The sequence below is a fragment of the Euleptes europaea genome, chromosome 12 (genome assembly GCF_029931775.1).
Source record: "Euleptes europaea isolate rEulEur1 chromosome 12, rEulEur1.hap1, whole genome shotgun sequence".
Lineage (NCBI taxonomy): Eukaryota > Metazoa > Chordata > Lepidosauria > Squamata > Sphaerodactylidae > Euleptes > Euleptes europaea.
The window spans coordinates 33,726,302-33,744,405 of record NC_079323.1 but is presented as its reverse complement, the minus strand read 5'-3'; the positions used below and the strand labels follow the sequence as shown (position 1 = coordinate 33,744,405).

Here is an 18,104-nt window from a genome sequence, read left to right as displayed (position 1 = left end):
CTTGGTGGTCTCCCATCCAAATACTAACCAGGGCTGACCCTGCTTAGCTTCTATCTTTTGTGACCACAGGCCTAGCATGAATGAGCACCTGAGTTACTTTTAACAATTTCAACGATCCTTTTCACTGAATGACTCAGCTTAATTGCGCCTCCAGACCCAACAAGATGGACGGGCTCAATGATAGAGTTGGAAGGGACCACCAGGGCCATCAAGTCCAAGCCCCTGCACAATGCAGGAACTACCTCCCCCCTCCACACCCCTAGTGTGGAATAAAGGAAGCCACAGCCGTCTATTTGCAAGGTCTGAGCAAGGCTGTCAAAGAGAGGCCATTTTGGAGGACTTTCATTCATAGGGTCGCCATGAGTCGGAAGCAACTTGACGGCACTTAACACGCACACACTGAGGAAAAGCAGAGGGAGAAGGAAGCCCTTCAGCCCAGATAAACTGGCTCTAGCCCGCGACGTATAGTAATATTCCCTATTACTATGTATGGGTGTGAAAGCTGGACAGTGAAGAAAGCTGATAGGAAGAAAATAAGATTACTTTGAAATGTGGTAGTCAAAAAGGGCAAGAGTCCAGTAGCACCTTAAAGACTAACAAAAATATTTTCTGGTAGGGTATGAGTTTTCGTGAGCCACAGCAGTGAGCTGTGGCTCACGAAAGCTCATACCCTACCAGAAAATATTTTTGTTAGTCTTTAAGGTGCTACTGGACTCTTGCCCTTTTTGACTACTGCAAACAGACTAACACGGCTACCCACTTTGAAATGTGGTGTTGGAGGAGAGTGTTACGGATACCGTGGACGGCCAAAAAAAACAACAAATCAGTGGGTTCTAGATCAAATCAAGCCTGAACTGACCCTAGAAGCTAAAATGACTAAACTGAGGCTATCGTATTTTGGTCACGTCATGAGATGACAAGAGTCACTGGAAAAGGCAGTCATGCTAGGAAAAGTTGAGGGCAGCAGGAAAAGAGGAAGACCCAACAAGAGATGGACTGGCTCAATAAAGGAAGCCACAGCCCTCAATTTGCAGGATCTGAGCAGGGCTGTCAGAGATAGGACATTTTGGGGGACTTTCATTCATAGGGTCGCCATGAGTCGGAAACGACTTAACACACACACACAGCCAGCGACGAGTCACTATATGCCAAGATGAAACTGCTGCTGTTTAAGAGACCGGCAGGCCCCTTCGTTGCTTGGGTCGCTGACAGGCGGGAAAAGGGGGCCAGCCCCCGGAAGAGGACTTCTGCGGCTCAAAGGGCCCAAGGAGGGGAGTTAAAACCATCGAGTGGGAGGGGAGCGGCCTAGACCTGTTTCACGGCGCCCTCGCCGGGTCGCCCTTCCCCCCCCCCCCCGCCGGCCGGACGACGGTTCGGCCTCTCCCATTCAAACCACGCCAGCAGGCCCCTCCTCCCACTTACTCCGAGGCTTCCACGAGAACGGGAGGCCACGACGGCCGCTTCTTCCACCGCCTTCGCCGCTGCGGCCGCCGTACGTGGCAAAAAGGGAGAGGAAGCGGCCGAGGTGGCGGCTGCAACCGTCGGGCCGCCGCGCATGCGCAGTCCGCCCGCAACCTGACGGCCGGAACCATGACACGGAAGGACGCGGGGACGCCGGAATGCGCAGGCGCACGGGGAGGTCAGGGTGCGCGCGCGTTTTCTGCGCAGGTCGTGGAGGGCTGGCGCGGGTCTCTAAAGGGGCGGCGTTCGTTTAGCTTGTGCTCCCGCGCTGGAGCACGAGGGCTCGTTTCTGCATCATGTCTCGGTTTCTTTTCTTCTTTTTCCAAATCAGTTCCTGCAGCACCAGAATATATATATTCTGTTACGGATATATAGTGTTATATATATACTGGACAGTGAAGAAAGCTGATAGGAAGAAAATAGATTCCTTTAAAAAGTGGTGTTGGAGGAGAGTGGTACGGGTGCCGTGGACGGCCAAAAAACAACAACAAATCAGTGGGTTCTAGATCAAATCAAGCCTGAACTGACCTTAGAAGCTAAAATGACTAAACTGAGGCTGTCCTATTTTGGTCACGTCATGAGACGACAAGAGTCTCTGGAAAAGACAGTCATGCTAGGAAAAGTGGAGGGCAGCAGGAAAAAAGGAAGACCCAACAAGAGATGGACTGACTCAATAAAGGAAGCCACAGCCTTCAATTTGCAAGATCTGAGCAAGGCTGTCAAAGATAGGACATTTTGGAGGACTTTCATTCATGGCACTTTACACACACACACATATATATATTCAACTCGTCAGTCTTGTTAGGAGAAGGGCTCCTGTCGGTGAAGGAAAAAACACCCTTGCTTGCAGAGGACTGTTGGTATTTGCGGAGGAGAGTAGAAAACGAAACGAGTCATGTAGTACCTCGAAGACAACACTTGTATTAAAATATATACTTTAATGGACTAGAACCGATTTCATTTGTCGCCTGCTTCAGCTCATCTCGGGGCAGTGTCATTTTGTTGCAGCGAGAGCAAAGGACTAACGAGTTGGCTGGAGTATTCCTTTCTAGTTGGGGTTCCCAGCTTCCAAGTAATTGTAAGAGAGAGCAGCACGAGGCTTGGGGATATTTTGGATTGGGGTAGGCACTGCGGCCACCCTGTATTATGGTCTCTACATTCCAGATGGGGGAAGAGGTCGATGACACACAACAACCTTAAAAGCGAACACATTGCTCACTGTTTACTGATGGATTAAAAAAAACAAGTATTCATTGCAGGTTGTATTTCTTTAGAAAATTTAATATCTATCAAGTATTATACATATTCTCAAGATGCAGACAGCAGAATTATTACTTAATAAAATACACAGATACCTCAAGAGGATTCATTTCACTAATTGTTTGTATGTTTAAAATGACCTGAGGTAATCAGTCATGTTGAATACAGACAATGCCACAGCAAAAAAACACACCCCACAAAGCACATCTCAAGACTTACTTCCACTGCCCCCCCAATTTAGCACTCAACTGAATGCAGACTTTGTCTGCTGCTCCAGTTCCTTGCATGTACACATGTGCATCTACCTGTCTAAAGATATGCATAACGACAACATGTTACTCTAGTATTTTGACATCTCTATGGTGATATCCTGCAGAATCCTGGTATGACATACTCTTGGAAAGAACAGCATTGCAGTGTCCAACCAGGATTAGTCCTGGTTGGAATCTTTTGTAAAACACATTTCCAGATCTAAGACCTTTGCACATTTCACAATTACCAGACTCAGCGGCATTCATGTGAATAATCCTCAGACCACCAGTACTCATTCTTGTGTGTGTGTGTAAAGTGCCTTCAAGTCGCAGCCGACTTATGGCGACCCCTTTTGGGGTTTTCATGGCAAGAGACTAACAGAGGTGGTTTGCCAGTGCCTTCCTTTCTTAGGGTGTTTTAACTGGCCTGACTTGTTTTACTAGATTATTTTCCTAGTTTAACCTCATTGCTGCTTCGTTGCATGTGTCTTTTCTTGCCATATAAAGCATCGTTTTAGACGTTAGACATTTTAATTTAGGTGCACTTTATACTGTGAGATATACATTCCTTTCTTTCATTATGCATGCACTGTGGGGAACCAGGATTTGCTTGGCTTCCTGACACATGGTCATAAATGCTAGTTTAATAAAATGTAAAGTAACTTCCATTCTCCCCTTTATAGACCTTTGGTAAGTAATTTATATTTTCCATGCTATTTCTGATAGTCAGTGTGGTTATCTTGGAATTTGTACTTCTGTTGTCAAGAAGCAATTATGTAATGTCCACATTGCATGGAATATCAAAGTTCATGAAGATAAATCCTGTTTTTCACACTTGAGAAAGCTTTTTCATTATACTATTAATTCAGTGAGCAATCGATCCTCTTGCCAGTGATTTGGATGGAGAGAGAAACATGAGGCAGGAAATAAATATAATTATCTCAATTTTACGGCATTGGTAGGAACTTAGCGTTGCATGGATGCATTTCTCAAGACAGCCTGTACCAGAACATGTGGGATAGCATCTGAGGAATTCTTGGAAGAACTGTACAGGAACAATATTACACTTTTTTTCAAGAGCACTGCCATGCTTTGAACTACCAAAGCTTTCTGATACCATTCCCAGCTGTTATCAAAGACTTAATATCTTTTTTGTTTAAAAAATGGAATCTATAATGTTATAGCCTTATTTTGGCTATTGCTCTTCAAAATTGCCCGCCAGGGAGAGCTTATCAACTTGTCTTGTAGAATCAGTAGTTTTAAAGAACTCAGATGGGTTCCTTTTGTTAAGGATTCCTAAAAGGAAATAAGACCTCGGATTCAAGGCTCTTCCTATCTTAGTATGTTGAAAGGCTTCAAAAACATCAGTAACTTTGTTTCTGAATATTGTCGTTCTGAGAACTTGAAAAACAAAGATCTGAAGTCCCTGTAGGTTAAAGAAAAAAATCAGAGTTCATGGCAATAAAGTGACTACTGACACCTTCCTGACCACTAGAAAAATAGTTAAATTCAAACAAGTCTGCAATATTTAGTCAGTTAATCAATTAAAATTTAAGCAGCAGATTCTTTTTTTAAAATATGTATACAGAAATTCTAGCATCCAGAAACCGCAAGGAAAACACACCGGAAAAGTGAGGCAACCTCTGAAGGTCAGAAAATCCATGCATAATCAAATCAAAGCCCTGAACTAGTGGGGCGGGGGATGACCATGAGGGAAACAGCCATGCATAAAAGGCCACCTTTAACCTTAGATCTAAACTGTCCAGTACTTAAAAAGGTAAAGGGCCCTGTCATGGGCCCTGCCTTGGGAGCTGAGGACTCTGAGGACTCTGAAGCTGAAGTGGAGGAACAGGTTGCCTCTGGGCTCTCAGTACCTCCATTGCAGTCAGTAGCACAGGAGCCTGAAACAACTCAGCAGGAACCACAGCTAGGCAGAGAGATGGAACAAGGGCAGACAGAAGCCTAGCTTGGAAGTGCACTGACTGATAAAGGAAGTGTAGGTATGCTTGCACTTTGCGGAAGCAACCGTGCAGTTTCTCTGTGTTCCCACTACCGCTCATGATTGATCTCTCCAGCCGTGGACTCCTGCCTGCTTTGACGATGCCTCCGACTTCGGTAGACAGCATAATCTTTGTTGCCTGCTCCGAAAGAGGCTAGATACCTCCCGCACATCTGAGGACTGCGGGCACCACCCGGCCCTTGTCCTACGCCAGCACAGTCCCCTATGCAAGCACTGGGTCATTCCTGACCCATGGGGTGACGTCACATCCCGACGTTTCCAAGGCAGACTTTGTTTGCGGGGTGGTTTGCCAGTGCCTTCCCCAGTCATCTTCCCTTTACCCCCAGCAAGCTGGGTACTCATTTGACCGACCTCGGAAGGATGGAAGGCTAAGTCAACCTTGAGCCGGCTACCTGAAACCAACTTCCGTTAGGATCGAACTCAGGTCATGAGCAGAGCTTTTGACTTCAGTACTGCAGCTTAACACTCTGTGCCACGGGGCTCCTGTCCAGTACTTAGGAAAGTTATTTAAAAAATTTTGTGTAACAAAATAAAACAGTACCTTTTACATAACTATGTTGTAACATTTTGCTCTCAACAATCATCGAGGGGTATTGCAAGAAAATGCCCTCAAATCATCAATTGCATTCTTGTGATTCTTGCGTGATAGAGATGTAGCTTATATATTGTTATTTTGTAGTTACCATAAAAGAATTAGAGATGAGGTAATTGCTCCACTCCTGGCTATGATGCAAGGCTGTATAGTAGAAGAAACTAGTTACCCTTTTCCTTGCTTGGAAAAATGTATATGTTACTGAAAAGAGCAGCTGTTTTTTAATACCCATGGAGAGTAAATGATGGATGCTAAAAGATAGGCGGGACAATCTAAACATGGTAATTTTGTAATTTTCTATGAAATGGTGCTATATGTAAAAGCCCTTATTCAAAATATACCTGTTCATTTATAGACCTATCAAGAAGCTCCACGGAGGTGACAAAAATAGGGAATAATTTTGCTAATCCCCCTCCCTCTCCAATAGCTAAGCCTATCCTAATTGGGATGGCATGATTTAAAGGGAGGGGGGAATCTAATGAACAACAGTCTCAGATTTTCAAAGGATAATATTTATACCATACCTGTGTAGCACTGAAAATACAGAACACGTAACTGAAAACAATGTTTGTTTTCTCATGGTCTATTAGCATCAGATATCCCAAGATCCAGGTGATTCCAAGGGTAATGGCTATAGAAATAGTTGCAAGTATTTTCTTCACAACGGACGTCTTTTTGGTGCTACAAAAATGAACAGACAGTCATATTTTTCAAAATTCTGTGGAACATTTCTTAGCATTTAGTTTCGCTAAACTTTGAGTATTTTATTTTATTTACTGCTGCAATCCAGAACCCTGTGGGCTTTCCATCAACAAAAGCAATAATGTACAAGCTGTGTGTGACTTGTCTATTCTTTTCGATATCAGAGAATATCTTCCCATACAATATAGATATAAAAGAGAATTTGGAAGCTTCCACTCCTGTGTTTTGATCTAGTCCCCATGTGTAAATTCAGCTGCCCAGTCAGGATATCTGTGTAAGAACTATGGAGTGGAAGACCTAGCTACACATTCATTCTCAATTACAATGGACCTGGTGGGTACTTTAACTTCCACTTGTCTGACTACATTCTGTATGCAAATACTCATTACAGAACCCTTACATGGAAGACTTCGTATCTTTTTTGTTGAAAAGAAGTTCGAGGAGGGGATAATGTGGAACAGACAACAGTCCATTCGTTCCTCACCTGCAACTTCAAATTTCATCCCCAGATGCTTTCCCATCCCATATCTTTGTATGAAATTAGCTCTTAACAAGATTCAATCCTCAGGCCAAATTCACACATGTATATCCCCATGGATATGGAGAGAGATCAGTGGCAAGCAAGACTGACCTTCTCTCCCCATTGATAGCAGCTCGGAGGGAATGCAAAAGCCCAGCCCCAGACAGAAGGACAGCCCTAATCCTTACCACAGCTCGGAGGTGCTGGGCCTTTACCAACTGACTAAGGGTGCTAACTCCCAAAGCAGGATCTGACACCCTTCTCCACCTGATGATATTCCTGGCCAAACAGTTGTGACAAATCCTTCCTTATAGGTATGAAGCAGTTCACTCATTCATAACAGGTGGTGCATAAAATGAGTTGGTGGTTATTGCCTTAATGACCGGATTATCTGCCATCAATATAGACATCATGGGAATCACCAGTGAGAAATGGAAATGACACTGGAAAAGCATCTAGAGTGATATGCAATCTCAGTCATTTACTTATCAGATGCCCATTTAACATCTGCCCCATAAATACATCTCGTTTTAATGGAATAACCTTCTTCTAGAGTTTTGAGTCACTGTAGTAAAAACAAAAAAATAAGTTGAAATAATGCATCTGTTTCATATCAATACCTTGTCAATTTCTTGTTTTCCTTCCATATCACAGAAATAATGGTCCTCCCAAACACAAATATATTGAACAGAAGGATGAATGCCACTGGAAATAGGAATGCCCATAACAAAGGTTTCTCAGCGGAGAAGTTCTGGTGCGAATCAAGCACTGCAAGCCAGCAACTGAAATATAAAAGAAAGATCATTCCAGCAACTTTTCTAATGAGAAATCACATAAAGCCATATCAATTTATCTGTCCCTCAATTTTTGTCACAGACAGTTTTTCTTTTAATATAATATTGCCCATGTAGGGGATGAATGGATTTTTATAATGGAATACACAGCTAATCATATTGAACAATTCTATACCTTAAAAAAAAATAAGCAGCCAGGATACAATTAATCATATTAAAGTTTTCTAGGAAACTAGTAACAGTTGTCTACGATGTGATCATGAATCAGGTTTCAAGAAGTAGTATGTGTTCTGTGGTTATCTATATTACTGCAAGGCTGCATTCAGAAGGCCTGATAAACTATGATTTGTTTAAACTATAGCTTGTACAAATCCAGGTTAATCTAACCAGAAGCTTGTAACAGATGACAGTTCATTTTGTAAATGCCAGTTGGTCTGTAGCTTCTGTCCCTTCCCACCTCCACATGGAAGAAAGGAAGAAGTTCCGCAGGACCTATAAGACAGAGTTATTCCACCGGGCGTGCAATTGAGGTTGTTATGCTGGCCTTCCAATCTATTAAATTAAGTGGGGGATTGTCTGCTCTACCGGGCCCTCAGCAGCTACTATAGTTTGATAGTGAGCCATCTGTTGTAATTTTATACTGTTGTATTTTAAGGGTTAATGTTTAATTTATTGTATGTTCTAAGAGTTTTAATGGCTATATATTGTGGTTTTACTGTGTTATTGTGATTGATGGTTGTTACCTGCCCTGAGCCTGGGCTTGAAATCCAAATAAATAAATAATAATAATAACCTTTTTACAGTCCCCAGCCCCAATTTCACTCTTGTCCGTAATCAGCCACAGTCCCCTTCCTTTGTCCTGCCACTTCCATGCGTTCCATATCATGAACTCTGAAACAAATCTTTGGCAGTCCTCTCCCTTTTGCCATTTTGCTGTGTTCCCTGTGTTTTCTTTCAGAAAGAATAAAAATGTGGGAAGACCCACGTGATCATGGCTAGGTCGCTCACCTGCTGTCTCTTGGGGTATAAAGGTGCTTCTAAAGGTGGGGAGAGATCTCTTATGAGGAGAAAGGTATGCCTGTAGTTGCACTGTGAAGTGCTTTTGATTGTAACAAAGTTCTGTGTGGAGTAATTTCTTCTGGGTATGTTGGGAAACCGCATAAAATATGTGATGAGAGTTACCGTAAGTAGCAGCACTTCTCTGTAACTATTTTATCTGTGACAGGCTGAGAATTGTGAGGGTTCTTCATCTGTCTCTTGATGAACCAGGCTCAGATAATACACTTGATCCTAAGGCCAAGAAGCAGTAATTTGTTGTGACTTATTTGCAAGGCTAAAGATCTTCTGAGCCTAGCTTTGGCTGGGGAGGTGGGATATATAAATCTATAATAAATAAATAAATAAATAAATAAGGCACTTTGCTGATAAAAGTTGCTCATATTACCAGGACCTGGACACCATAGTTTTGGCTGGTAAGTATCTGGATGTCAACAAAGCTCAGACTTGTCAAATTTGCCTGGATGAATTTCAGTTGGTGAGGCTTGAGAATGTAGACAGATTGTTTGAAGAAGTACAACATCCCACACCAGTACTTGAGCCTTGAACATCTTGGCAATACATCTAGCTGAAGGGGGTTCACTGGCTTGGTTCTTTATGTTAAGCTGAGACAGTTTCAGCCACCTTGAAGAAGGCAATTGTGAGGACCCTCTTGAAGAGGCCTTCCTTGGAGCCAAAGAATTTGAAACAACTGCAATCAAGTTTTAAATATCTCCTTTGGATGCAGAGTGTTTGTGAAATTCCAGACTTTCTTGAATGAAAGGGATTATTTAATGCTCTAATTTTACAGATGCACACAAGAAACATAGATAAACCAATGAGTGATCCACGTAGAAATGAAGTAATTGTGTAGTTCTAACAGGGGTCTATAGAAAAAAGCCAAATGGCTCTGGTGCCTTCTCACCCAAAGGAAATTAAACATGATAGCATTACCCTTAGATCATTGTATCACTTGGAGAAGCAAGAGGTGTGAACCATTATACATATGCACTTACAATTCTTCCTGCCGGTAGTTTGAGTTACTGTAGGTTGCTCCCAGTGTTATGCTAACAAATAATGCTGGGACTCCTAATAGAGAAAGGGGGGAAAAAACATGAACTAATTGTTCAATCTAACCACAAAAACATATTGACACCTTGCTCTTCAAAGTTTTAAAAGTGCTAGCTGAATAGGATTTTGTCTACTGGTGTTACAATTTACTACTATATATTTAGAAGAACTAGTGGAATTCCGCCCTGACCTAGATAGCCCGGGCTAGCCCGATCTCATCAGATCTTGGAAGCTAAGCAGGAGATCTCTAAGGAATACCAGGGTTGTGGCAAACCTCCTCTGAATGTTTCTTGCCTTAAAAACCCTATGGGGTCACCACAAGTCAGCTGTGACTTGATGGCAGTTTCCACCCACCACCACCAGTGGAATTCCAGGAAAAATAGAGAAAGACAACAAAATTGCTACTAGCAAAAAACTGGAAAACTAGTAAACATTTTACAATCAAATTCTGGATTTAAAAAGTCTGGGATGTTGTCAGATCTTGTTCAAATAATAGATTATTGTATTGAAATGTTTTTGTTATAGCTGGAAATCTTTTTAAAAATTTTGTAAGAGAAAATTAGAAGCAGCAGCAGCGTTGGTTTTTATATGCCGACTTTCTCTACCACTTAAGGAAGAATCAAACCGCCTTACAATCACCTTCCCCTCCCCACAACAGACACCCTGTGAGGTAGGTGGGGCTGATAGAGTGTGACTAGCCCAAGGTCACCCAGCTGGCTTCATGTGGAGGAGTGGGGAAACAAATCCAGTTCACCAGATTAGCCTCTGCCGCTCATGTGGAGGAGTGGGGAATCAAACCTGGTTCTCCAGATCAGTCTCCACCGCTCCAAACCACTGCTCTTAACCACTACACCTTGCTGGCCCACTACACTACGCTGGCTTATTAGAAATATACAATTGTGCCCAAGTTTTATATTGACTAGGGTAGTGGAAATGAGTAAATTGTCAAGACTGAGTGTTAACTAAATAATGGTTATATCAACAATCTTTAAATTTTGTATGTGTAATGTTGTAATGATTGTTTATCATTTTTGTTGAGGGCGAGTTGTTCAAAGTAAAAATGTGATTTAACATGGTATTTTCATTTTGAAATTTTAAAGAAGAAAAGCAACATTTGGGCAATATTTTGAAGGCACCACAATAAATAGAAAATGAGGAGCTTAGTGATGTACAAATGTACTTTGATTACTTGTTTCATTTTCTGTCAAGCAAACAAATATGCAGAACAGCATGTCCAAATGTACATAACCCGGGAAGGTACAATTAAAAGGTCCATTACATCAGCTTGAGTGCCCTCCAGAATCATCAGTTATATTGGAAAGGTTTCTGAATTTGCATGGGAATGCCTTCATCTCATGCTGCGTAGGCTGAAAAAACCTTTGTGTCAGCTGTAACCCTGGTTTGTTCTGAATACACCACTGTGGCTGTCTGTAACAGTTTGACAAAGAAAGGCCCTCCAAGAGAATGAGAGGGATTTTCATTCTTACCCCATCCAATTAATGACATGATTGCATTATAGTGTTGAAACAGAGGTCGCTGTTGTTCTACGAATAGCAAGTACATCTGTACAGCATTGAGACCAGTCCACATAAAAGTTGCCAGTAGGAAATAATGCAGCAAAGCGGCGACAGCTGTACACCAGTCATTTGCAGGAGGGCCTTCCTTATCGGACTGGAGCATGACGTTGGCAGCAGAGTTTTTGTCAACCGTCTTGTTGGCATTTGTGTTTTCAATTCCAGAAACAAAGATGATGTTAAAAATCAGCATAGCTGAACAGAGGCTCACATCCATCAAGGTGATAGAGGTTTTCCGGTGTTTCCTTTTGATGGGCATTCATTATAAGGTTCCAGGACACCAGAAGCAAAAACAGAGGTTAAATCATGATTTTTATCTCCTCTACTACTTTGTCGTCATGCTGGCCATAGAGGAAGGAGTCCCTGTATTGTGACCCTGGAAACCTTTCCCTTCTTACAAAGAAGACCAGGACAGCTACGTTTCCTTATTTCTATTTATTTCTTTGGGCTAAAGGTTCTTTCTTCCCCCACCCAATATCTTGCTTCTTCCCAAAATATAAATGTCAAATAACCCATATTCTAGTATATTAAGTGCCTTCAACTTTCATTAATGTGAATTTACAGTTATAATTATGCAAATCTCTGCCTGCACACCATTGTCACTTGGCTTTGGAACCCCTCTTTTAGCACACCAGTTGAATATCCTGGATAATCTCTTTTATCTCACTGCTCACCATTTGGAAGAGAGAGACTAATAAAAAGCATACTAATGTCAGGATTCAAAGATCTATTTTAGGCAAATGCAGAAATCTAAGCATGCAAGTGGGAACCCCCAAGGACTTGCGGGAGGCATCTCATTTTCCCCTCCCCCACTATTTCCTCTTTCTCTTTTCTGAAAGCCCCCATAGCCTCTCCCCTTTTTCTGCTCCCTTCTATCCTAGGGTTGTCAACATCCAGGTAGCACCTGGAGATCTCCTGGAATCACCACAGATCTCCCAACTAAAGCAATCAGTTCCTCCTTAGGGTCGCTCGCTGTAGGTTGGGAAATTCCTGGAGATTTGTAGGTGGAGCCTTGGGAGGACAAGGCTTGGGGAGGGAAGAGACCTCCACAGGGTATAATGCTATAGAGTCAACCCTCCAGGGGTTTTCTCCAGGGGAACTGATCTGTCATCTGAAGAGCAGTTATAATTCCAGGTGTTATCTAGCCCCCACCCTAGGCAACCCTAGTTCCCCTGAAAGAAATGGCTGCTTTGGAGAGTGGAATCTATGGCATTATGTCCCTATGAGGTCCCTCTCCTCGTCAAACCCCATCCTCCCAAGGCTCTACCCCCCCAAAAAAAAATCTGCAGGTATTTCCTAACCTGGTGTTGGTAACCCTCCCTCCCTCCCACCCAACAGCCAGTCTACCTTTATCTGACCCTCTGTCTTCTGCTTTCCCTCTCCCCATCCCACGGCTAGGGTTGCCAAGTGCCCGGTGGTGGCAGGTAGAATCCTGCCAATCCACCGGGCTGCCTGCCAGCCAGCTGATGGCCGGCGGGCACCGCAGGCAGTTTAGATCCTTGAGGTGAAAATTCTCTTTGAAAACTGTCTGGAAACTTTAACTGGTCAAAAATGCTGTAGCCAGGCTACTAGCAGGGGTTGGATATATGTATTGTATCACTCTGGTGATAAAAGAACTCACTGACTGTCCATTTATTTGGGGGCAGAATTCAGTCTCCTGGTTCTTACCTTTGGCCTTTTATGCATGGGTAATTTGCATCACGATTACTGCCGGACTACTTAGGGGCTTCACTGGAATTATACATGATTTTTCTGACCTTCAGAAATCACTTCGCTCTCCCCCTGCATTTTTCCTGAGTTTTCAGGATGTTGTTTTGCCACGAGTTTTACATCTGCCCCAAGCCCAATTCAATTGCCACTTCTTTGCATAGGTTTAACTTCAGGTTTGTCTGCCCATGCCCCCATTCTCACTTCCCCCTCCCACTCCTCCTTCCCAGCATTTCTCCAACCCCTTCGCATCGAAATCCCTGGAAGCCATCTTTTGTCTGCAGGCAAATGGAATAATCAATAACCATGACGTTGCTTCCCCTTTATTCTCTAGTCCATTGTCTTCTACATTCCCCCCAACATGGTTTTGTGTGTGTGTGTGTGTGTGCATGCATGCTAGGCTATCAGCAGATCAAAGGACCAGTAAATTACCAGCGAGTGTTCTTAGCTCCACCATGTTGAGATCTGTAACTTCCCCGGAAGAGTTAAAGGAAACAGCAGAGCCGCCCTGTGTGCCACTTCAGTTCAAAGCCGCCACCCCCAACCCAGCCTGATTTTTTCCGTACTATTGCAAGGCTAACGATCAAATGATGAAATAGTAAAAATGGCCAAGTGAGTGTTCTTATGTCTCCTGCAATGAGTTGGGGAGAAATGTTTAATCAAATGGTGCATTGATGCACACTTTTTCCTTTTGCTCATTTGGGGTGATTCTCTGCTTTGGTTGAAAGTGGCTACTCAGTTCAGTTCAAATGAAAGAATCCCTGCTGCGGAGACCATGGGGGCTGGTGACACATTTCAAAGAATACAATACAGCCAATTACAAAGTGAGCCTTCATGATATGTGGGGGGGGGGGAGATGCTCATTCATAGTTTAAAGGATTGATGAGTGATTTTTTTTTTCCTCCCCAGAAGTCTGTCCTGGCCATCCTTAATCCTTCCTCAACTCTTTCCTTACCTGATTAGAATCTGAAACACAATGGTACAAGACAGGCTGGCAATGGACAGGCCGCAACCAATATACGACAACATCTCTAGAGGTCTTGCATATTTATAATTGATCCTGAAGCTCTGTAAAATAATTGTTTCATTTATTAATAATCTTCATACATTTTCCTTGCACATAGGGATAAATTGGTGTATTTGCACATGTTTGTTTTCCTGGACATAATCTATGAAGGTAACATTGTGATCCTATACAGATTTACTCCAGTATAACCTATTGAAATCAGGCTTTGACTAGAGTAACTCTGCACAGGACTGCACTGATTTAATTTAGACCATAGACTGTATGTGGGAGCCTGCACTGTAAAAGTGCTACAAGTAATGCATTTTTTAAAATAAAAAGTGTCTAACTATTGTGGTTGCAGCAGGGGAAGATAACATATTTTTCTTTTATCATAAGAATATATATAACTAAAAGGAGGGTGGATCTGATAACCAAGCCTTTCTTTGTAAGGTGCTCAGAAACCCTGTCGACTAGCCAGGAATCATTTAAATCATTTTTAAAAAACCATTAAACATCCCCCCCCAACAGCTTCCATGCCCAAATTCAACTGAGTAATGTGGGAAATTAGTGTTGTTATAGAATAAAGCTTGCTGGCATGTATGCTTAACAGTTTACGTGGAATTCAGTCTAAATCCCATTGAGGTTAATGGTAAAACTGACATTTCCCCTCTGCTCTAATCAAGCTGTTTACAGTATGCATTGTACCTTTGCTTCCTTTACAAACATGATTTATAATGCCCCTCCCACCTTCTAACTGGAAAATAAAGACTCAGAGATCTCCATTCCTACTCATGTCTGATGAAGGGAGCTTTGACTCTCGAAAGCTTATACCCCTGAAAAACCTGTTGGTCTCTAGGGTCCTACTGGACTCGAATCTAACTGTTCTACTGCAGATCAACCCGGCTACCCTCTGAAGTTGTGTAATCCCATCCTCTCCATTCCATGTTTTGCTTTTCTATATATTCACACAGAGGTTTTCCAGTGGTTTGTGTGCAGTTGTTTTCTATGAGCGATCTCATGATGGGTTGTTGTTGTTTTTTGCCCATTTTGTGGTTTCTTTGTAGTTCCTCATTGCTTTTTCAAATCAGACGGTTGGAGAAAGCATGGAGGAGCGACAAGCACACCACAGAAATGGAAAATGATGTGGTAAGGAGGCTCTGAGAAAACCACTGACATTTGGCATCCAAAAGATGGGGAAATCTCCATGTGAAAAGATCCATATTACTTTGGGCCAGATGCATGTGGAAGTATGCCACAAATAGGAGCAGGTGAGGGAAGTAAGCTTGTACCTGCAAACAGCAAGACAGGTTGTTTTTAAAGGTAGTAGTTCTGTGAAAAGAGTATCCTACCATTAATAATGCAAAATTAGTTGTGTGGTTACAGCTGCATGTCAATAACTTTGATGAGTCTGTCTCTTTTATGCATCCTGCGGTATCCCAGTCATCTAGCGAGTAATTCCAAAATACACATGCGTAGTTGTGTAGCCAAAATTCTGATCTGTTGTACTGCGGATTGGGAATTTAAAAAAACAACAACAGGTTAACAGGAATAGCTTGAAAAGAGTTTGCAGGTAATGTTTGTTAGATCATCACCCAGAGATTCTCCTCTATCTTTAAGCCATGATTTCTCCCACCCACATCACCAGGGCTAAGCAAAGCCACAGCAGGGGGCTGAGTCTCCAGTCCAGGTTAATTAGCAAATTTAAAGCGAAGAAGAAATCTCCAGGTTGCAACCTAGCAGCTTTGTTTAATGGTAATGATTTTATGGTGGGCGAAGCATCTGCCTGGAGAATGCCTTTGCTGGAAACACCATCATGTAACAGTCTTTACCTAGCATCTCAGAATCCTCTTTTGGGAAACACAAAGGCTTGGACTAGGGTGTATTGCACTTGTTTCAAACTGCAGTTCTCTTGTACGACATCAGAAACCCATATTTACAAAGTGGACTATTAAGTTGTATGTGGAGCTCCTTAAGGAATAAAAGGAGCAGATGTTCTGGGTAGGGTTGCCAATTCCGTGTTGGAAAATTCCTGGACATTTTGGATACGGCACCTTGGGAGTATGGGTTTGGGGAAGGGGAGGGATGTCAGTGGAGAATAATGGTGGATATAGTTCTGGTACATACTTGGGATCTTGTTTTCCAGGCCTTTGGCCTGTGGCCCATGTGTAAAGTTTTGCTTTCGAAAAACTCACCTGTGGGTTTAAAGCTATCTTAACATTATTGACCACTGTTCCATTAACGTTGCTGGAAATGATTCGATTACTATAGTTTTCTTCCAGTTGAGTTTTGTAGATTTTTGATGGGAAAAGTTTGTCATTTTGATACAGCACAAAGCCAACTCTTTCTCTTCCAGTGAAATCTGGAAGTAGCAAATGAAATTCAGTCAGTACAAAAGAACATATAATATTAGCAGTAATTGCATTTATTTAATGTTCAAAGCACTTCTATCATGGGATAATCCTTATGAGAACTTTGTAAAATAGACTAATTGCAATATTATTCCCATATTGCAATTAGAGATTGAGGCTGAGAGAGAACGGCTTGTTTAAGACCACTGATAGCGTCATCCTAAGCAGAGAGATTCTCCTAAACACATTAGCATCAATGGACTTTGTAGGGGGTAACTCTGCTTAGGATAGCACTGGTAGTCAGTTTGTGGTGTCCCAGTTCATATCATATTATCTCAGCCACCATTCCCCACTAGCTATATTTCCATAATTTACCAATGTTTATAGGAGCCCGTAGAAGCAGCAAATCTACATGTGAATTCGTTCATTGTCTAGCATTCCAGCTGTCTTTACAAGTGAATGGGGCGGCTCACAGGCCCAGGAGCTCTGCATGTGCCTCAGGGTAGAGGTAAATGTGTTTCATAACATATCCCACAGGTATTTTTAAAATGTTAATAATTTGTAATGATAGGGTTGCCAGGTGGGTGGTTTTGGCGGGCAATTTGCCCGCCAATCCACCTAACTGCTCCAGAGCAGCAATCGTGTGCCTGCACATCCATACATATGTGATTATGTCACTTCTGAGTTTACCCCCAGAACTGCCACATCGCCGTGGCTGCTTTGGGGGTTTGAGTGGTAAAGTGGCTGCGGCAATGTGGTGCTTCCAGGGATAAACTTGGAAGTGACATAGGGAGCTGGAATCAGTGGCACATGTTTTATTTTGTTGTCCCTGGTATAATGAGGCTCGTGTCTAGCTCATTTTTCCCCTAATAAAAGGTGCCACAGGGGTACTGCAAGCAGATTTATTGCAGATGTTGTCATTGGGGGAAAACAAGCAGGTTACATCCTCCACGGCCAGGTTCTGTGCAGTAGCAATTAAAATTCGTCAGTCTAAGAGTATTGCTAAGGAGTGTAAGGATTAACCTCAAAAGGGCGTCCATCGGTTATGTAATTATGTATTCAGACTATTTAGGACTGAGTTCCCAGAAAGAAGGATTATGTTGTAACAGCATATAGTATTTATATGAGTATATTTGCCCATTGAACTAACCATATGTATTTTTCTGACAAGGCCGTAATAAAGTGTTTGTTGTTGGAAGTGACGTAATCGCGTGTGCACGACCCTGCACGCACCCAGCCCCGCCCCCTAAAAACTCCCACTGATCAAAAGGGGGGACCTGGCAACCCTAGTAATGTATATAACTTCCTATTTTATTTTCTTCTGTAAAAAATATATATATAACCCCCCCCCCATTTTTAACTTTATCTGCAAGAGAGGGAATAAACATTACTTACTGGTACTTGTAATATTGACGAGTATCTGAATTTCTGTACGATCATCAGTTTTCAAGCCAGTAGCCTGTTCGTCAACTTTGATTCTGTCAGAAACTAAACTGTCAGTTGACCCTGCATACAACAACATAGCCCCAAATTTAATTAGATTGCACAGAACTCCACTGCCGGTATTGATCAATAGATAGCTAGATTGCTAGGTGAACTCAGGTAGGAAACTCACCCCTCATGGCAGAAAAAAGAACTTTCGCTGAGGGCTCCCGTGGAGAAACTGTGCGGATTGCAATGTTGGACTGCACCACCTCCAGAGTAGAACCGTTACTCACAGAGAAATTTTGCATTGCCATTGTGAGGCTGCGTTAAAGTAACAA

General features: G+C 42.5%; 2 protein-coding genes across 2 annotated transcripts in view; both read right to left on the bottom strand.

Annotated features, from left to right (window-relative positions):
• The window catches only part of NIT2 (nitrilase family member 2), a 160,072-nt gene that overhangs the window by 39,161 nt on the left and 102,807 nt on the right, over window positions 1–18,104 (bottom strand). The window lies entirely within an intron of this gene.
• On the bottom strand, window positions 4,168–18,074 carry ADGRG7 (adhesion G protein-coupled receptor G7). The gene is made up of 10 exons (XM_056858173.1): window positions 17,957–18,074; window positions 17,737–17,847; window positions 16,186–16,352; window positions 15,343–15,510; window positions 13,943–14,055; window positions 11,194–11,525; window positions 9,652–9,724; window positions 7,427–7,588; window positions 6,109–6,265; window positions 4,168–4,398 (listed from the first exon to the last, which is right to left on the bottom strand). The coding sequence occupies exons 1-10, from the start codon at window positions 18,072–18,074 to the stop codon at window positions 4,168–4,170; spliced, it is 1,632 nt and encodes a 543-aa protein (XP_056714151.1).